Raw genomic sequence first — 20,207 nt, 5'->3', positions numbered from 1 at the left:
TTCTTCTATATTTGGATGGAGTCTCTTTGGAAGGTGGCTGAAGCGCGGTAGCCTCCCTCTCCTAGTTGTACGCCTCTGGTGTGCGTTTCATGAAATTGCACAAAATGGTATATGGAAGGTGAAATTCAAACCAAATTAAAAAAAAAAACAAAAAAAACTTGGGTACAGTTTTAGATTGGACACGAAAATTTTCATAAATTATTGAGAGCTACTTGTTTTATTTTGGGCATCATCCAAGCTTGTTGTTAAAAAGAAAGTTAATGCCCCTTACCTGAAATTCTCGAGCGAGCCTCTTATTAACAAGTTGATAGCATGTTCCTCTGCCTTCTTTACATTTAAAATTTTTGTGCGTACTATGTTCAGTGTTTAGCTGGTTGAACTCACATCTGCTCACTCAACCGTCTGTTGAAGTGGAATATTCTGTAGGAGCTCATACTGAATTTTCATGGTCACGTGACAGTTTTCTCAATTCGGCCTCCTTTCTCAGAGGCTTCTGGGAAAAGAAGTACGTACGATGGTAAATCATGCTGTTCGTTTTGTAGTGTTTTTTTCTTAAATTTCAGGAAGACATTTTCATGTCTATCTCCTTATTTTGTGCATAGCTAACATAGTACTGCGTGTGAGAATAATATGATCTTGAGACTTTTTTGTTTCTAACAACTCACACGACTTCTCTGTAATGCCCGACTGCAGTAATATAAGACGTTCTGGTTATACGACGAGATTTTGACATTTGGTTGATGGAACAGATGTGGTAAGAAATCTAATTTTAATATTATGCTATTTAAAGATTGTACTGAACTGAGAAATGATTATTATACGCCTCCACAGCTAAATTTGAATTAGCTATGGCGGCGTATTTGAATAGTAGTAAAAATGAAAAAGACCTGGTAGTAATTGTGCAGTCAGATATGAAATTTTCTGAGCAGTGCAGAGACTGCCAGAGCAGTTCATGGGATATTGTCATTGATATACAGGGCCATTATCTGCTAGTAGGGAAAAGGAGGTAATTATCTCTTTGTATAAAGCAGTGATCAGGCAGTGCCTTGAGTACAGCGTACATGTCTGCAAGCCTCATTTTAGGAAGGATGAACGAGTACAGAGAAGGGCAACAAGATTGGTGAGGGGAATGAAATGGTAGTCTTACCAAGAAAGGCTTACGTTCTGTAAATTGCAGCATCTGGAGACTAGATACCTGCAAGGTGATCTGATTGAGGTGTATGGGTTGAGCAGGCTCAATTCTGATGGGATTCTTCCTCTTGCTACAATTTTGAACCCAAGGGGCATAAATTCAAATTGAGGAAAGACAATTGTAGAATAGATGTGCAGAAATTTGCCTTTAGCCAGTGGGTAGCTGATTGCTCGAATAAACTTCCATGTGTTGTTGTGGAAGTTGATAGCTTAAATAAATTCAAGGAGGAACTGGACAAACGTTTTGAGGGAATAAATGTGTGAAACTTTTTATTTTTTTTTTGTGGGCTAATGGTACATAAGCTTTCATGAAACACATGCCTTGATTACAGACCAGTAATCAAGGATCAATTCAGGATCTCCAGGATGATTTGAAAGTCACTACCTGTTTTTTAAAGGATACTGTATTTTTACAAAAGACATGAATGATTTAATTTAGTATTATTTTTAGATAATTTTAATCATTTAGCTAACAAATTTTAGCATAGACACCAGAACTGTCAGCAGCCTTTCTCAATCTGACCATTATATTTTCTGCATTTATCCAGACAGTCATTCAAGTTATAACCATGTAGCAGTAAAAAAAAATTCGAAATATTTTTTTATCATAAGAGGAGGACTATAGGTTATAGTCGTCCTCTTACAGTCCCTGATTTACCTGAATTTCTTCTAGCTTATCGACAGTTTTTGGCTTTTTATTTTCATTTGTTTGGCCCAGGAATGTTGTGTGTCTATGAGGTGCCTTTGTGCGAAGTCTTTTGGATTCCCCAAAAGAATTAAAATATTAATTATCAAAATATCAATTATCAATATCAAAAGAATTAAAATTTATCTAATTTTAATAATTTCATAATGGTCACAAATGCATAACAAAATGCATATTAGAATAAAAAACTGCAGTGCAGTTGTTATAATACTTCAAAACAACAAAAAAGGCCTATCAAAATGTTTATCATTTCTGTTTCTAATAATATACTGCTGAAAACAAATTTTATGCAGGGTTGGTAATGTTTTAGTAATGTTTATAGTAAAGTACAAACAAAAACTAGAATAATAATTCTATATTTAAAAATTTGTAAACTATTAAACTTGGAATTACTGCACAACCCATACACCTGCATGGTGGCTCTATTCCACCCCCCCCCAAAAAAAAAACATATCGAGTTCAAATCAGACCTTTCAGGCCAATCTGCACTTTTGGAAAATGCATGACTTCGTGAAAAACAATTTTAAATCATAGCAAAGTAGCTTTCTTGATTCATTGTACGTATTTTGTATCTTGTGGGGTGAAAATTTTTCCACACCATATGCTACTTGGAATGACTTTGCTCCTTATCCATGTTTCCTGCAGGCTTTGGTTCCATATCATGTTGTTGTGCCTGTTAATGATCCCTCCAATGTGAAAATGGCTTGATTGAACTACCTCAAGTTCTTTTAAGGGACTTGTCAGCCCTTCCATATATCCAAATGATTTTGGCCAACTATCCTTTGATTATAGTCAGTGCCTCCGTAGCCAGGTGGGCAGGAGCAGCAGTGCGTAGCATGCGCTTCTTGATTAGACTGGGGTTCGAGTCCGTAATCACCAAATGCAGAGGATGCGGAAGGTCACCGCATAACCCCAGCCTGGATAAAGGGTGAGGGTTGGTGTCAGGAAGGGCATCCAGCCGTAAAAATTTCATGCCAAAACACTAAAAAAAAACAAAAAAAATGCTAACCTCATATATATAATTGGAAAAAGGTGAGGACAAAAATTAAAAAAAAAAAAATCCTTTGATTATAGTCCTTCTGGATCATTCCCTGCATATAGTGTGGTTTCCACTTTAGTTCCCTTTTAAAAATTTTCAATACGGAATGGTAAGTCAACTGTTTCACACTCAAGTTTCTTGTGAATTTCTTGATTTTTGTGAAAAGCGTCTTCTATCCATTCCCATCCAAAACATAACTGTTTGACTTCAACTGTCATTTCCATAAACCACTATTAATGGTTTTAGGGTTTGATGTTACATTCCTTCCTCCTTCAGCTTGCCACCATCTCTGAACAGTTGCTACTGACTCATCTTCATATCTGTAAACAGTTTTCCTCATTTTACTAGGCATCTAAATAAAATAAAAATGAAACTGTGGTACAAAAACAAATTTTAAATTGGTATCAGATTCTCTAATAAACATAATTTGACAAATATTTATTCATAGGTTTCAAAACTGTGATCTTACAATTTTTTTTTTTTAATGGAACTGGGTAGAAAAATAAGAGTGGAATGAGAATTTTTGAAGAATAAGGATTCATTCTTCTCTTTTGAGAAAATTCTCAAAAAGAGGAATGAATTTTAAACTTTCTTGAAATATTCCATTAATTTTTTATGACTGATATTTTATTTTTACACATTAATAATTTTTTAACTTATTGTTAATTGTAACTGTTTTTAAAGACAAGAGTTCTACAGGATTTGCAAACGGTTTTCAGGGCCAAAAAAAAAGTTTGAACAGTGCTGTTCTGTGTGATTACAGAATGTAACTTCAACAGGATTTCAAAAATTGGTAGCAACTTTTGAGTCACCCTGAACTGCAGATAACTACAAATCCTGGTTCCCACAAAAATATAATCAGCAGTGCTCTTTAATGACCATGTTGTAATGACTTTCAAAAAATTAATTTTGTTCAATGATAAATGTTTATGTTGTTAATGTTCTTCAATTTAACATCTGCAACCATACATTTGTTCTTTGTGCCTGCTAGTGATCAAAATATTTTTGGGAGCATATTTTTGTAAATGCTCTTAGGCAGTCTGCTGTTTGATTGGATTTTTTGCATTGACTAAAATAAATTTTCTTTCATGTCCTGTTTTAAATTTGGAAATAGCCAAAAGCCATATGGTGCAGCACAACAGGAATGTTTTTGTTAGGCAAACATTGCAAAATGGCAAGTGACACTTTGTACAGTACATTGTCATGGTGAAGGGGCCACATAAATGAGAAAAGCATTTTCTCAAAGCAGCCTTCCACTGAATTGCCACACAGGCTTAAGGAGAACTGTTCACAATCTTTTGCTACCACTATGAAAGATTTATAAGATCATTCACCAAATGTTTTGATCAACCTATGTGGTGGCCTAGTCAGCAAGATATATCGCTCTCTGCTACTTATTTGGAGACCTCTGGATTTGATTCCCTTAGATGACTGGAGGAATTTCCGAAGTCCTTTTCATTTGAGGCTGTAGTTAACTGATCCTTGGCAGGCACTCCTGGGAGTTATTCTGGGTGTTTTAGTACACACATCATGCAAATTGGCCTATGATGCACACATCACAGAAAATATTCTTATGGTTCTTAGCACACATTTGGAAGCCATTAATAGCAGTATTAATCTTTTTTATATAAACCTTTGATCAAATCTTGTACAAGTACCATGCTATCAAAAGATGGCATCCACATGAAAATTGTTTATTTAAATGCAGTATTACTGAAGGCAGTCATCAAGGCTGCATGAAAAGTTTTAGTGGCTGAGCGTATGCATAATTATCCTAAATTCCAACTGTACTCTTGGTCCTTAATTATGAGTGGCATTTTTAATTTAAGTATTGAATACTTTGCCAAATCGTACAACAGCTATCTCTGGAAGTGATCAGAGCTTAAATAGCAGAAAATACTCACACTCAAATACAGTGGAATAGACAAAACAAAATTACTTGCCTCCAGAAAAAAAATAATAAAATATTAAATAATATCAAATAGTAAATAAGAAAAATTATGGAAAGGTAGTCCAGTACCAAATTCAGCTGAACTGATTTTGATGCTACTTCAGAATTTTTAATCATATTCTTAAAACTTCTATATGCTAATATTAACATCATCACTGACTTTTTTTTATTGTATAGACATTGATTTCCTTCATTTCTGTTTTTATAAAGTATGTTGATCTTATTACAGAGAGAGTGCGAGTCTTTATTGCAAGAACCTTTGATTGTAACTGGTTAAAAGGTTAAATAGTGTTGCACTTTTCCTTCATGGCCAAAAGGCCAAGGGTTTACAGAATAAGAGGTATTAAATAACAAGACATAAAAGAACAAAACAAGATGACATTAATATTGATTGTTATTAAATATAAAAATGTTAAATACTGCAAATTTTTAAAAAAAATTATGCGTATTATGTAAGTATAATAATGTTATTATGCTTTTCTTTCTTTACATTTGAACACGTCCTCACATTCACTCACCTGGTCTCCATAAGCTACCACCAGTTATTTAGACACTAGATTACTGGATTGGAAATATATACTATCTGTAAAGGGGGTTTTTTTTGGGTGGGATAGGGGAAGGAGGGTAAATTCTTCGCCACGCTGTTAGTGGCAGTTTAATAAAAGTTCCCATTTGGGAGAGTTGTTTCTGAATTGGATTAATTCTAGGAACTGTACTCCTCACCACAGAAATATTTCTTTGCTGGCTTTCACAATAACATATTTCTTTATGATCTTCTATGTTAAAGGAAGCCAGATTCATTCTAATACTCTTTTAAGACTATTTTAAATTGCTGTAAACTTATAGTAGTTACACTTGTAGCAGAGAATATGTATACATCAATTTACCTGTGATGAAGGAAGACAGCTTCCTCCATCACAAGTAGGGTGCCTCCGTAGCCAGGTGGGAAGGATCAGCAGTGCATAGCACACGCTTCTTGATTATACTGGCGTTCGAGCCCGTCACCACCAAATACGGAGGATGCGGAAAGGTCAGGGAATGACCACCGCATATCCCGGAGCAGTATGGCCTTAGTTGCTAATGCTCCTAAAAACCAAATAACAAACAACAACACTCTATCACAAGTTTAATTCTTTTTGCCACTGTTTTCCTCTTTTATAATGATTTGCTGCCATTGACAACAGCTTCAACTTCTTGAATATCTGCTACCAGTTCCTTAAATGCTATTCTTTAAATGTTCCAAAACTGTCCTGTCTTTTATCTCACAAAAAGGATTCTTCCGCTCTTATGCTTATCTTTGATGACACTGATTTCTAAACATAGTCACCTATCACTATTGGGGATTACCCTAACTTCTAATCTCTCTGGGCATAAAGCCGTCACAAATATTGATTCCTCGGCATCTGAAACTCTGGGTTTTCTCTTTCGCTCCCAGCATTAATTTTCTTCAAACAGCCTTTCATTGTGTACAAATCACAAATCTGCCCTACCATGGAGTATTGTTCCTGCATCTGGGGCTGCCTCTGAAACCTCTCTTGAACTTCTATATTCTGTTCAAAAGTGGGCAGTTAATTAATGACTTATCTCTAACACAGTCTCTCCACTCTGTCTTGTATATGCTGTTTCTGCTGCATGGCTTTTCTGCATATACTTCCATGGTAGGCTGACTATAATTCCTTGAGGTCAAAACGGAATGGGGAATGATGAAAACGGGACGATGAATAGCTCTGTGTATATGATGCTCTGAACCGAATTCCAAGTTTTTTTTCTCAGAATCCTTATATTTCTGACTATGTCGATGTTGGTTAATGTCACTCCTACCTCCATGACTCATGGATGACGATAATTCCTTGAGGCCAAAACGGGATGGTGAGAAGAAATGTTGTTCGGAAAGAGCAGAAAAAAATATTCAACAAAACGTTTTTAGGCCAACATGAAGGGGAACTGCACATCATCAAGTTCGCACCAAGAATATTTTTCAGATGAACTTATTTTGTATAACAAATTTTGGTCTTTTAAGATTTTGTCATAAAACTTATCACACTCCATATTGCAATTTTGCTTTGTAATTAATATGGCTTTCAAAGTTTCAACACTTAATCTGGATTTCACGTGCTGTTCATTATGGAAAATATTCTCTACACAGAAGCTGTACTTCCAGGTAGGCAAAGAACAAATTCCACATTACTAAAATCCTGGAAAGCTATATATTTTTCATGCCTTTCAGAAAATATTTGAACCCATCTATCAGATACAGAAATGTTTTCTTCATTCCATGTGTCCAACTGCCTGACAACTATTGCTTTTATAAATGCCCACTGATCAAATAGGAGAGTTTTGTCTATTCTTATTCATGTAATAAGCTCCTTGTTGAAACTGTCCTGTATTTCTTTCCATTCAGGTACCTTTCTCAGTAATACCCATTTAAATTTTTCAGTATTTCCCAAGCTCCATTTCTGCTTGTTTACATATTCTAAGCTGGTTTCATAAAAGTTCTTAACTACAAAAAACTTGACCTCACTAATTTCACCTCCATTTATTAACATTTTTAGTTTATTTTTAATATCTATTGTTATAAAGTTTGTTTTTTCTGGTTTCTAATGTGTTTGTAAGATTTTGAATATTCATAGCTACATCTGTAGCTGAAATATTATCTTTATCAATAAAACTAATATATGTTTGAAATGTTGAAACTTGATCTCTTGAGAATGACAGCCATAATTTCAAACAAGGATCTTTAAATAATTTTTGCAACATAACAGAACATTTTTCATGAGAAAGAAAATATGAACAAAATCGGTCAAACATGCTTAAAATTCTGTCAGTTGGGGGCCGATGGACAAAAATCTTGTATTTCCATGTTCCAATAATTTTGCATAATTGTCTCCTACAAAAGTTAAGTTCTTCGACTCTGACTGTGTGTATAAAAAGTATTTGTATATTTTAACTGCAAAACAATCAATATCGATTGGCGGGCATTTGACAGCATACTGGAAACAATCGTGAATAATATGTGCACCACAACCAATACTGATAATCTCTCCCCAACTGATTTCCAATTTTTCTCCATATATTATTTTTACCAACTCTTTTACAATCTCCAAAATTTGTGTTGGTATTATTGGCACACAGAGCAATGATTTTGTTTTGTAAGGAGAATTTATCTGTTATTTTCTTCAACATAATACTTTCTAGTTTGGATGTTTCACCAGGTAAAGAAGTAAAATCCATAATTTTAGCTGTAACACCACAGTTTGGCAAAAAGTACAGCACAACAGTCGGAAACAGTTTCATGCCTTTTTGACGCATCTAAACTTATTGTAATGCTTTTAGTTTCATTCAAATCCATCATTACTTCATCCAGTGTATATGGTGATAAAACGTTAGTATTTATTGCTTCTAATTTTGTACGTGCGGAAAAAATTATGGTTAATAAATCTTTTATATCAATTTTGACAAAGTCATTTATACGAAAACTCTGATTGTAATGCACAGTATGATAGGCAGTAAGAGCTTTGCATGCTGCGATTTTATCACTTTCTCCGTGATCACATCTTATGATGAATGAGCTGATGCGCTAATTCATCTACTTGCACTAACTCATTAGAATGAGCTAATTCATCAGCTCATTCATCAAAGAACCGAATTCAAAGTTTTCTCAGCACTTATGTTTCTGGCTACATCGATGTTGGTTAATGTCACTCCATGAGCAACAGAAAGATGAACATTACAATGTTGACAAACCACTTTTGTTTTATCACTATACCAATTGTCCAGTTAATAAATTTGAATTCTTTTTGAAGGTCTTCTTTAAATGTGCAATTTCTCTTTTTTGACATTTTAAATTATGGAATTTTTGGCATTTGATTGACACGCCTCTATCTGTGGTTACATGAATGACTGCTACCCACAATGGCAGCCATCCTACGATATAATCATGACTATAGGTTATGCTGTTCTAATATTTAATATTTTTTAAATGTTTAAAAAAAAAATGGGACAAAATGATATTTTTACTAAAACGATGGGATGGCTGGTGAATAGCAAAAAAATGGAATGTATGGTCAGCCTATTCCATGGACACTACTGTTCTTCTGAATTGGCTTTTATAATTTCTCTCCCCTCCCTCCCAAACTAATCCAAACTCACAGAATGAACTTTATCTTCCTCACTTATTCCTTCAACTTCCAATTTCTGGAACAACCTCTCTTCATACATATTTTCTGAATATTACAATCTATAGATGTTCAAGTTTAAAGTCAAAAAGCATCTTTCATCTTCTCAACGTTCACCCCACCCATGGTACTGTAGGTTCCAGTACCTCTTGTTTTTGGGGTTTTCATTGAAAAAAAGCAATATTTAAATAAAGTAAATAGCTATAATAGTCATTTTTCTTAACTTTTTATCTCCTGTTTTCCCTTAAGAAGAGAGAGAGAGTGAGTGAGCGAGCTTCATTCACATCTTTTCTAGTGTTTAGCCAATATTCTTTGAACCGAGTGGGATCTTTGTGCATTGGACTTCTTAATTTTTTGTTCTATTAAAGCCGAAGATCCTTTGTAAAACATAGAGACAAAAACATTTAATTTCCTGTGTTTAGAACTGAATCAGCAATATGGCTGATGTGTAGTAAAGAAATGTTCTCAATTTGCACGTGTGAAGTGGCTGTTTTTTTTTTGATGAGCTCAGTTTTGTGCATCCCTCTCAGGCAAGGGCTGCATGAAAAAACAACGTAACCCTCTCCTGAGACCTAACTCAGCTATTTTTTTGAAAAAGCCCATAAAGATTAATCGCGTAATTGACAGGATTCGAACTTAAGCTTTTTCCACCAGGTATGGTGAAGACTGTTATATCCACTATGCTGCTAATGAGGGCCCATTAAAAGCAAAAATAAAACTGTTTAATGTTAAATATTTACATATTTAATTATGTTCGGTTTAATTTTTTTCATGTCCCGATATGCTACCCAATATACTAGTCACACCAGGCGCACTATAGCCAGTGTAGCTTATGCACCATTAAACACACACACACACACAAGTCACGCCATAAATCCTCGTCAAATCTAGACTAATTATTTCATTACTCTAGTTGGCACATGGAAAGAAAATATCCAGTGCTTCAGCTACAATATGTGGATAGCTTATGTGATATGTATAAGAAGAAATACAGATTTATATTGGTTCAGTTTTAATGAAATTTGTGGTAAATTGACAAATCTTTCTTTAGAGCAAGTATAAAATTTCATAAAAGTCAGTCCACTGGAGTTGAATTATGAAATGTGAACAGATGAACAAGGTGAAGATAAGGGCACTATATGTATATATATGAATGCACTCAACTAGTAATAATATAATGAATGTGTATTTAGAACTGAAACTTTTGGCCATTACCGTATAAGCTTTGTTTCCTTACATCACATTGCCAACATTTGAAACAGATGAGAGGGAATTATTTATCAGGGAATACTCTCTAAAGTTAGGACAATCTATAACAGTATAGGACATTTGTAAAGCAACACATTTATCTACAAACGTTTCCTGTTTGATTTTAATAACTTAGAAGAGATTAAACTCAAACTATATGAATAACAATGGAAAAGCTCAGACACAATGGAAACTCACAGCTTACAAGATTTTCTTATTTACAGATAATACCAGTTAAATATTATTTACCTATGGTATTGTAGAAAGGGATGTAATTTGTATTTTGAATTAATGCACAATGAGTATAGGTGGAATTCCTGTATTTCATAATGTATTTTTTATTTTTAAATTTCAGTTCATGTTGCACTTTTTTATTAAATAACGGTCTGAAGTCTTATGACACAAAGTAGTATTACCACCTGTTACCTTTGGGGAAGTCTTGGTTCAAATCACATCAGTGACTGGAGAAATTAGTCATCAAAGCCTTTTTACTCAGAGCTGTAGTAGAAAGTGATCTAAGGAGAAGGCAGCATTTATCTCATTTTGAGATATTGTGGGCTGTTTTGTCTTGTAAAATTGATCACTGAAGATCTCCAAAAGATAATATAGTGACCATTATTGTAGCACATTGTACTTCAACAATAGTTCTGTATTTAGGAGGAAATTTCTTTATGCAGTATCCAAAAAATGTCAGTGACACTTATATGCAGGCAAGCAATATAGGAAACAGTTCATCATGGACTGCACTTATTGCCATAGTTGAAAATAATTATGAAGTAGATAATTAGTAAAATTTCTGTAGTATGATTTAAAAAGTGATATCCTAGTAAACAGTAGATGTGTTACCCTCATATAAGTGCTTGTTTGCAGTTCTGCAAGTGGCTAAAAATAATTACAAAGAGCAGAATTATAAATAAGAAGCACATTGCACATTCATAATGTTATAAGAATTTACAAAAATCAGAATGAGGGACTTCATTATTCATTATTACTTGGATACACCATAATAGATGGATAGTGGATGGTTCAAATTTGAATGGACTCCTTTTTAAAAATTATAGTTTATGCAGTTTGTTCAAACTACACGTGTTTGTTCAAACTGCACAAATGTTGGCTCTGTCAAACAGCACTTCTTTGGTTGTGGTAGTAAACCCATGTCAGTATGAAATAAGATGGCATTTTATAATGTTTCCAGTTCAGTGCAAAAGGGCCTGAAATTCATCAATCTACGAGCAAAATATGTGGGAAAAATCTTGCATGTCACTGTCAGTTTAAATGAAAATTCTAATCGTGCATGTAGGGTTAGTGGTAGGGGTCATGCGTGACAGTCATGAGACCTATAGGAGAATCCCTTGGGGGAGATTATCCTGCAGTGCTCCCATTGCAGAATAATCTTCCCCCCCCAGGGGGATGCTAACACTGGAAACCTGCTCTCTGAGAGTGCATTCCATTCAGAGAGCATGTTTCTGGTGTTAGCAGACAGGTTTTTCCTTCTGTTATGGTTGAAGGTGTAGTGGTCTTCTTGAAGATATTAGCCAATGTGGCTAGGGAGGGTATAGTATATTTTCCATTATTTCCATTAAAGTTCAAGGAGAAGCTGGTTTGTATCATCCAGGCATTCACAAAAAAAAAAAAAAAAAAATGCAGAGAATTTGTAGAGGCCTAGTGGATACAAGCCAACCTTTCCTAAAACATGGAAATAAAGGCAAATTCACTCAACTCCTTCCCCCTTCCCACACATAAGCACACACTGGATGACTATCAAGGATGCCACTAAACCTTTTTTCAACCACCACAGTAAAAGAAGATAGACTTACCAGTGCTGGAAACATGTCTTCTGTAGTCTATGGGAACCTGATGAAATGCTTCCATAATAGGTGGATTCCCTTCCCCACCCAGTACCAACACAGCTCCAAGCCAGGAATACATAATGTTTAGAAGACTAGGATCATTTTAGTTGCAAATCTCATGTTTCACTAACTCATAAGTATGGTTCTGTCCACCTTTATTGTATATTGCAGCAAAATTTTTTTAATCTTATTGTTAAGAGAAGTTTTAAATTTTGTTGTTATAAAATGTTATATCTTGTAGTTCCTGGTTGTTTTTTTTTTTTTTTTTTTTTTTTTTTGGTAGTTGTTGGCGCATAAGCTTCTGTGGCCATAATGCACCTCCCAAGGTTTTTGCAGTACTTTGATCCAAGCCCGAGGCGGGAATCGAACCCGCGACCTTTTGGTTGCCAGGCAGGCACTTTACCCACCCAGCTAGCCCGGTCGGCTTCCTGGTTGTGATTCATTTTTCAAAGTAAATATTTTATTTTTTAAAATGCATCTTGTTATACCTATGGGGAAAATTGCTCCTGATTTACAAACTTTTGCTTTATGAATTATTGGGAAGTTATTGTAATAGTGAACGAATTAGTGTTGAAATAGCATAATGAATAATATCCATAGCTTACTAAAATGGTTCACCCCCCATTAATAAAGTAAACAGCTACAGTGATTTGGGAGTAACATGGGATGAGAACTTTTTTTTTTTTGCTAGCCACTTCTCAAGCAGAAGAGACAACTCTTTCAGCCTGTGCTTTCTTACTCAGTTCAAATTTGACTGGACTCCTTTATTAAAAATCATATAGTTGATGCATTTTGTTCAAGCTGCATATGTTATTATCATTATATGTTAGCTCTGTCGACCAGCACTTCTTTGGTTGTGGTGGTAATCCACATCACTATGAAATAAGATGGCATTTTCATGTGTTTCTATTCCAGTGCAAAAGAGCCTGAAATTCATCAGAGGCTGTGAGTAATGTGGGAGAAGAATCTTGCATCTTCGAGAACCAAACAAGACTGGCTATGTCAGGCTTATATTCCTTGTTTCCCTGTTCATGTGCTATTCCTCTGTGAGCTGGTCCTTGATCTTTGAATCCATTGAAAGTAATTTCTTAACCTATTATACTGGATCTCATACAAGTTCAGTAAAGTGCTTGGTAGTCACAATTTAGAGGTCTACACCCTATATCGCATTAAACTGGAATCTCTCCCTCTTCAATAATTTCTCCTGGTAAAAATTGACACCTTGTTACTCATGAAACTGCTTACCTGGATTAACTTCCCTGACTTGTCTGACAATTCTAGTACATGTGTGGAATCTATGCTGTGTGGGGGAAGGGGGATCTGAAAGGTTTTCTGCACTCCAAACTTGATCAGCTCCTTTAAAACTTAAAAAGAATTGAGATAACACTATTGACCTATTGAATAGATTCAACATCATTCATGAGTGACCATTTATTAATGATGCTTACTGCACTTATACATTCCATTAGAGTAATCAACGGTGAATTGAGCAGAACATATTTTCTAAGAGCATATAAAGAGCATATTTTTCTCTAAGTTTATTAAGACATCTGCACGTGTGATGTGGGTATGACTACTGTACATAATCTAAGTTATTACCATTGTATGAAAATGTTGATCCTCATACACTGGGAAGAACTAAGGACAAGTTCACTAAAATTTTTTGAACTTAATTGTTTCCTATAAATTTTCTATGGTTTTATCTTAAAAGGAGTTTATGGGATTAGCTGCAGAACATATCAGTTTTGAATCATTGCTATGTTATGTATTTAGGCATGGTTTGTGTCTATCTAATTTTTTCTGTTCTCGTGGGAAGAAGCATGCAGTACTTTTTTTTTTTTATGTAAACTCCAAACACAAAGTCTCACTTTGGTTTTGTTGTACTAATTCTTATTTTTATACATTATGGACCTTGTGTTTTTACCAGATTTCTAATTTTCCTTTTACCCCAAACACATTGTGCTGTTCATGGGCCAAGTTCTAGCATTTGTTGGGGGAAAGGGCCTTCAAATTCAATAAAATCTGCACTCAAAATGTGCCAAAATGGTTGTCATCAGAAGAAACGATGGTATGAATTTACATTTCATTGTTTTTGAATGAATTTGTAGGGAAGATGTAAGGGCAATGGGGTTAGCTTCAGAACACATCAGTAGCTGAATATTGTCAGTTTTGAGCCATTGTTATGTTGTGTATTTAGGTGTGGTTTGTGTCTTATCATGGTCTTAGAAAACAAACTGATGGCCACTGTATTTTTGATGGCAAAGTTGTTATTCATTCTGATTTCCTTTATAAAGTTTATATATCTGTATACAGTTGTATTTATACAGTTAATACTGCTGATAAGTGTTACCTATGTTGGGAGGGGGAGGAACAGGGTCTTCTGACCACAAGTCATTTCTCCATTACAATACCCATCCACATATGTCATTTAATCTGATAGTGAATACACTGATTGAACTGGTGGCACTTTTCTCATTTCTCCTTATAATTATCTCTACCTGTTTCTTCCATCTTTGTTATGAAAGAAGTACAAAGAAGTAGAATTCGCCAATTAAGCAAGAAATTAAGTCAAATAATAAGATGAAAAATGGAATCATAAATTGGTTTTGATATCAGCCAAAAGCTTTCTTAAAAACATTCTGAAAGTTAGTGAGTATCCATAAAAGTGACTGTAGTAATTTGATTTTGTATTAACTGTACAATTAAAAACGAAATCTCACTTTGAATCTCCCTCATAAACAGGACTCAACAAATTATGCAGAATCCTACTTGCCACACAAAAGGGACTCGCCTCCAAAAAAGTTTTTTTTTTTTTTTTTTTTAATGGCCTGTAGTCTTAATAAGAAGAGTAATGCTGTTAGTGTGGTTCGTGTGTCCCCAACTCACAAGCATCCACCACCAGAGACCAAGATGGCATATCTGTTTCGTTTTTTGCCATTCTTTGACATTTGACACAGTCTCAAAAACTTCTATGAAGGTTATAGTAAAATTTTATTATTAATTTTAAAAAAATTATTTTGTCTAGCCTGTAACTATTCACCACCTGGTATATACATCCGCTACAGGCGAGCATATTTTTCAAGCCCTGCTCGTAGTATACTCAGAGTTGAATTAACCATAATACATGCTTGAGCATTTTGTGCTGTTTATGTATACATTTTGTTCATTTGCTCAACCTAAAAAGAGAATGGCATTACACTTTCAGAGATGATTGCATGCACAGCCATATTTATCATGCATTAGCAAACAGGTAGTATTAAGCATAAGCTTGTGGGATGGAATGAATTTTTTAAATTTGGGAACAACCTGCTTTGACAGTTTCATTGAAGACATGCAAAAACTGCAAGATAAATGATTCATAACAAGTATGAAAATCCTTCCTAGTGTATAATATATTATATATTTAGTGAACATCTTAATGAAGTTCATTTTACTTATTTTTTAAGAACATATAATTACATATTTCACTACTGCCCAAGTTTAATATTCTTAAACAATTCCACGCTTAACAAAGCTAAATTTTCTAATGGACACAGGTGACTTGGAGTATGGTGACCTGAGGCTTTGCAAACTACAGTTTGGAAGAAGAGTAATGTTGTATATGTTGTACAATACAGGAGAGAAGGGTGATATTAATCTGGATAATAGATCCAAAGTTAGAGATACCTGTTGGATAATACTGTTTATATATATGGAGAATTTGCAAATTATTATATCACTGACCAGATATATTCTGCAAGTTTAGAAATGGCTGTATTAGTAATTGAGCCACTCAGAGGCCAAACTGATCAATTCCACTTTTTGTAATTTTCTCAGTTTTAGTACCAGAGCACATGATCAGTGCTTAACTTTTCAGAAACCAAACAATTAACCTTGGTAATTCTATTTATCACCACGAGATGGCAGAACCATGTATGGGTTCTGAATAACAGTTAATATATTTTGATTAACTCCAGTTTGGTGTCAACAGTTGTCCATAATCGAGGGTATTGAGAAGTGTTAAACAAGAAACATCATATTAATTATAAAAGTACATTGTTTTCTAAAAGAAACAAAATTTATAGGTGTAAAATAAAGATGGCAAGTAATTATTATTGTGACATGCAGAGTAATGAATCATATGGTGATCCTCCAGTACTCAGAAACCCTAATTTCAAGATGTTTTCATATTTATTCGGATTCATCATCAGATTCAAACAAGGAAAACATTGCCTATAACCCAGTTACTGAAACAAATCATTCAAATACTGGATGGAAATGGAGCCAGAATCCTGACAAATAGGCTTGAAATATTTAGAACTGTAAAAGAATACAGGGTATGCAGTATAAAAATAAGAATGGACATTTGATGCCTGCGAAAGAATTTCAAGATAAACCATGTCAGTGTGCTCGGAAATGTAATCAAAATGATCACTTTCTGATCAAGGAGAACAAGCCATGGGGGCATTTTACAACTTGGAGAATCAAGTTAAACAAAATATTTTATATGGGGTTCTATTAGGATTGCAAGAATAAAAAGACATCATCCCAAAGATAACACAGGGAAGCCAAGATCTCATTATTTTATATTTGGCAAAACGGGCAAGATGTTCATGTTTGCAAGAAGTATTTTAGGGACACCTATCAGATAAGCAATGGACGAATATACATTTGTTGTTTGTACTGAATGTACTCAGATTCATGCACCGGACAAAATAGAAATATTAAAATTGTTCTAAGTTTATTAAAACTGGTTCAAATTACAGAGATAAAAGCTGAATCAACTGAAATAAAATTTTTGGTAAGTGGACATGGTTATTTGCCTAATGGTTCAGATTTTGCCATTATTGAATCACATGCGAAGAATCAAAACATTTTTCTCCCGCTGATTGGTACCAAATCATCAGAACATGTAAGAAGAAAAAACCATTTGATGTGGTTGAGATGACTCATCAGGACTTTTTTTCTACAAAATCATTAGAAGATTCGATCACTAACAGAAAGGAAACAATTATGGGATTATTAGTCAACTGGCTCCATAGCCAATGGATTAAATTAGAGAGGCCTAAATCACAAATTATACAATTCAAATGAAAGTTTAACGAAGATAGTTTGGTTCAATAAATATTATGAAATCCCAAGAAGGTAGACCATCAGTACTGAAAAACAGACTAGCCCTTGTTATATCCTTCTGGTAGACCTGTAACAAAAGAAAAGAGAAAAGGCATGATGGACTTATTGAAATACATTCCTCCCATTAAACATGACTATTACAGAAATTTAAAGACAAATCGAGGTGACGGCACATTGAATGTATTTGATATTGAAGATATTATTTATGTTGATAATAATAATAAAACAGTTCCTATATCCATTTTCTGTTGAAAGTTCCATAAATAATATTTTAATGACTTTTGTAGTATTATTTTTTCTGCAATTTTTCGTATATTCAGTTGCCAAATCGGTTAACTCTCCAAAAGTTTATAGAAAATTTGTAAAAACACAAACAATTTTTATTTGATATATTTATTTTTATGTATTTTATATCTTGTAATATAAAACCTAGATCTTAAATAATACACTGCATAATGTTTGTTGGTGTGTGTATTTCAAGCTAAATTTTAAAAAATATATAATATCATCAATTTTCTTTACTTTTTATTTCATGGAGTTGATCAGTTTGACTTCTGAGTGGCTCAATTGTAAATCAAATATTTTTGAAAGAGCATTAAAACACCTGATTCCTAGTAAAACTTTGAGCAACCTTTATGGGAGTGCAATATTGAAAATAGTACCTATAATTATGTGAAAAAAAAAGTTAAGACAACAACAAAAAGAAACTCTCAATCTAGAAATTCCATCACCTGTTGTAACAATTTCATTTTAAATATTCTTGGAAATTTTGGTATGTATAATGTGCATTTTTTGATTCTCCTACTGAATACAAAATTTTATATTTATTTTATTTTATTTTTATTTTTTTGCAGAACTATTGTGGGTTATCATTTGAAGTACAAGTTATACAGAAAAACCATAATCAGGAGCAAACAAAAGAGAAGGAAAATTACTAGTAAAGTATTTTACAAACTTCTTCAAAATATAAAGCAAATGAAAATATATAGAAAAAATAGAAAGAAATAGCAAAGAAACAATTACCAATAGATTACTTAAAAGTTTGGGTCAAAAGAGGCACCAACACGTTTCAAGCTAAGAGGAACTTTAACCGTTGCTTTAAAGTACAGCTTTCAGAACAGGCATATTATGCAAAAGCACAATTAAGAACTTATTAAAAATAGAAATGCTTTACCTGTGTATGACCCAACAGAAATATTACAATGTTCACAACAAGCAGTTGTGAACATTGTAATATGCAATGAATAAGCAGCAATTTTCCTGAACACTAATATTAGAACTACACAAGGATTTGTGCTAGCAAGAAACTATACTTGTGCAGCCTGTACATAATAATTGCTGAAGCAGGAATTCTCAAAAGATACAAGACAAAATGTAGAAAAATTGTCTAAGTTGTGGGTAAGATTTTATCACATCACTATATTTGAGATTTCATAGCATGGAGAAACCTCACGGAGTTTATACTGTTTCTGATCGTCCAACTCCTGCCACACAGCTTAACTTTTCAGAAACTTTCAAAACACACCTTAAAGATCACACTAAGGAGAAACGTTTTATGTGTGAAATCTGTGGAAAAACATTTCGCAAGGTATCATATCTGAAAGAACACTTCAGGGTGCATAGTAAAGAGAAACCATTCACCTGCAAAATTTGTAGTAAGCAGTTTTCCCAGTCATCAAGTCTCACAACACATTTTAGAATTCATACTAAGGAGAAAATATTTGCCTGTGAAACCTGCGGTAAGAGGTTTTCTGATCCATCAAGTCTCAGAACACACCTGATTATTCATACAAATGAGAAGCCCTTCTCCTGTCCATCCTGTGATAAACGGTTTTCCAGATTAGGAGATGTCAAGACACATCTCCGAGTTCATACAAAGGAGAAACCTTATGCTTGTGGTAGCTGTGGTAAGCAGTTTTCCCAGCTAGCAAATCTCAGAAGGCATCTCAGTATTCACACTGGAGAGAAAAGATTCACCTGTAAAACTTGCAGTAAGCAGTTTTTCGAATCATCAAAACTGCAAAGACATCTTAGAATTCATAGAAAGGAAGAACCCATACCTTGTACAATCTGTGAGGCACAGTTATCCACATCAAGCGAGGTTGAAGAACAATGCAGTCATGTACAAGAGAAAATTTACATCCGTGGATCTGGTGCTAGGGTAACATATGCAGAAGCAGATGTAGATAAGGTTTGCCAAATACATGCTAAACAGAAACATCCTGTTTATCCAACCTGTGTTAAACAGTTTGCCTCTTCAGCAGCTTTTGAAACGCATCTCAAAGATCATACCAAGGAGAACCATTTTTTGTGTGAAATGTGTGGGATAATATTTTCACAGTTATCACATCTCAAAAAACACTTTTGGGTGCACAACAGTGAGAAACCGCTCATCTGCAATTAGAAGTTTTCCAGTCATCAAATCTGAAAAGACATTTCTGAACTTATACTGAGGACCATCTGCAAGGCTTGTGGTAAGCAGTGTTCTACCATATCAGATTTGAAAGGACATCTCAGGGTTCATTCTAGAAACCTTTCTTGTATCCAGCAGGTGGCAAACAGTTTTCTAGCTTGCAATATATCAAGTTACTCCTCATAAAGAGTTTATTGAAGATAGACTAAATCATATAAAGCTTCTTAGTTGGCTTAATCCTGCAGTAAGAAGTTTCCAGTATAAGATATATATATATATATATATATATATGTATTGGAATTAAATATAGCAACTGTTAACACCTTAATATCAGGCAAATTTTTAATGACCTTAATGTCAGGCAAATTTTTAATGACCTTAATGTCAGGCAAATTTTTAATGACCTTAATGTCAGGCAAATTTTTAATGACCTTAATGTCAGGCAAATTTTTTATTTTAAAAATGCCATATTTCAGTATTTAAGCTTTTTTTTTTCATTTCTTGAAAACACTTAAATATTGA

General features: G+C 34.1%; 1 protein-coding gene across 1 annotated transcript; it reads left to right on the top strand.

Moving 5' to 3' along the window:
- Positions 1-529: 529 nt before the first annotated feature.
- Positions 530-19,885, top strand: LOC150079748 (uncharacterized). Its single transcript, XM_090382411.1, has 2 exons — positions 530-754; positions 18,127-19,885. The coding sequence occupies exon 2, from the start codon at positions 18,711-18,713 to the stop codon at positions 19,674-19,676; it is 966 nt and encodes a 321-aa protein (XP_090238537.1). The 5' UTR covers positions 530-754; positions 18,127-18,710; the 3' UTR covers positions 19,677-19,885.
- Positions 19,886-20,207: the final 322 nt, after the last annotated feature.

Source organism: Mastigoproctus giganteus, chromosome 10, assembly GCF_048544385.1.
Source record: "Mastigoproctus giganteus isolate SK-2022 chromosome 10, ASM4854438v1, whole genome shotgun sequence".
In the NCBI taxonomy this organism is placed as follows: domain Eukaryota; kingdom Metazoa; phylum Arthropoda; class Arachnida; order Uropygi; family Thelyphonidae; genus Mastigoproctus; species Mastigoproctus giganteus.
This window is presented reverse-complemented; position numbering and strand designations above follow the sequence as displayed.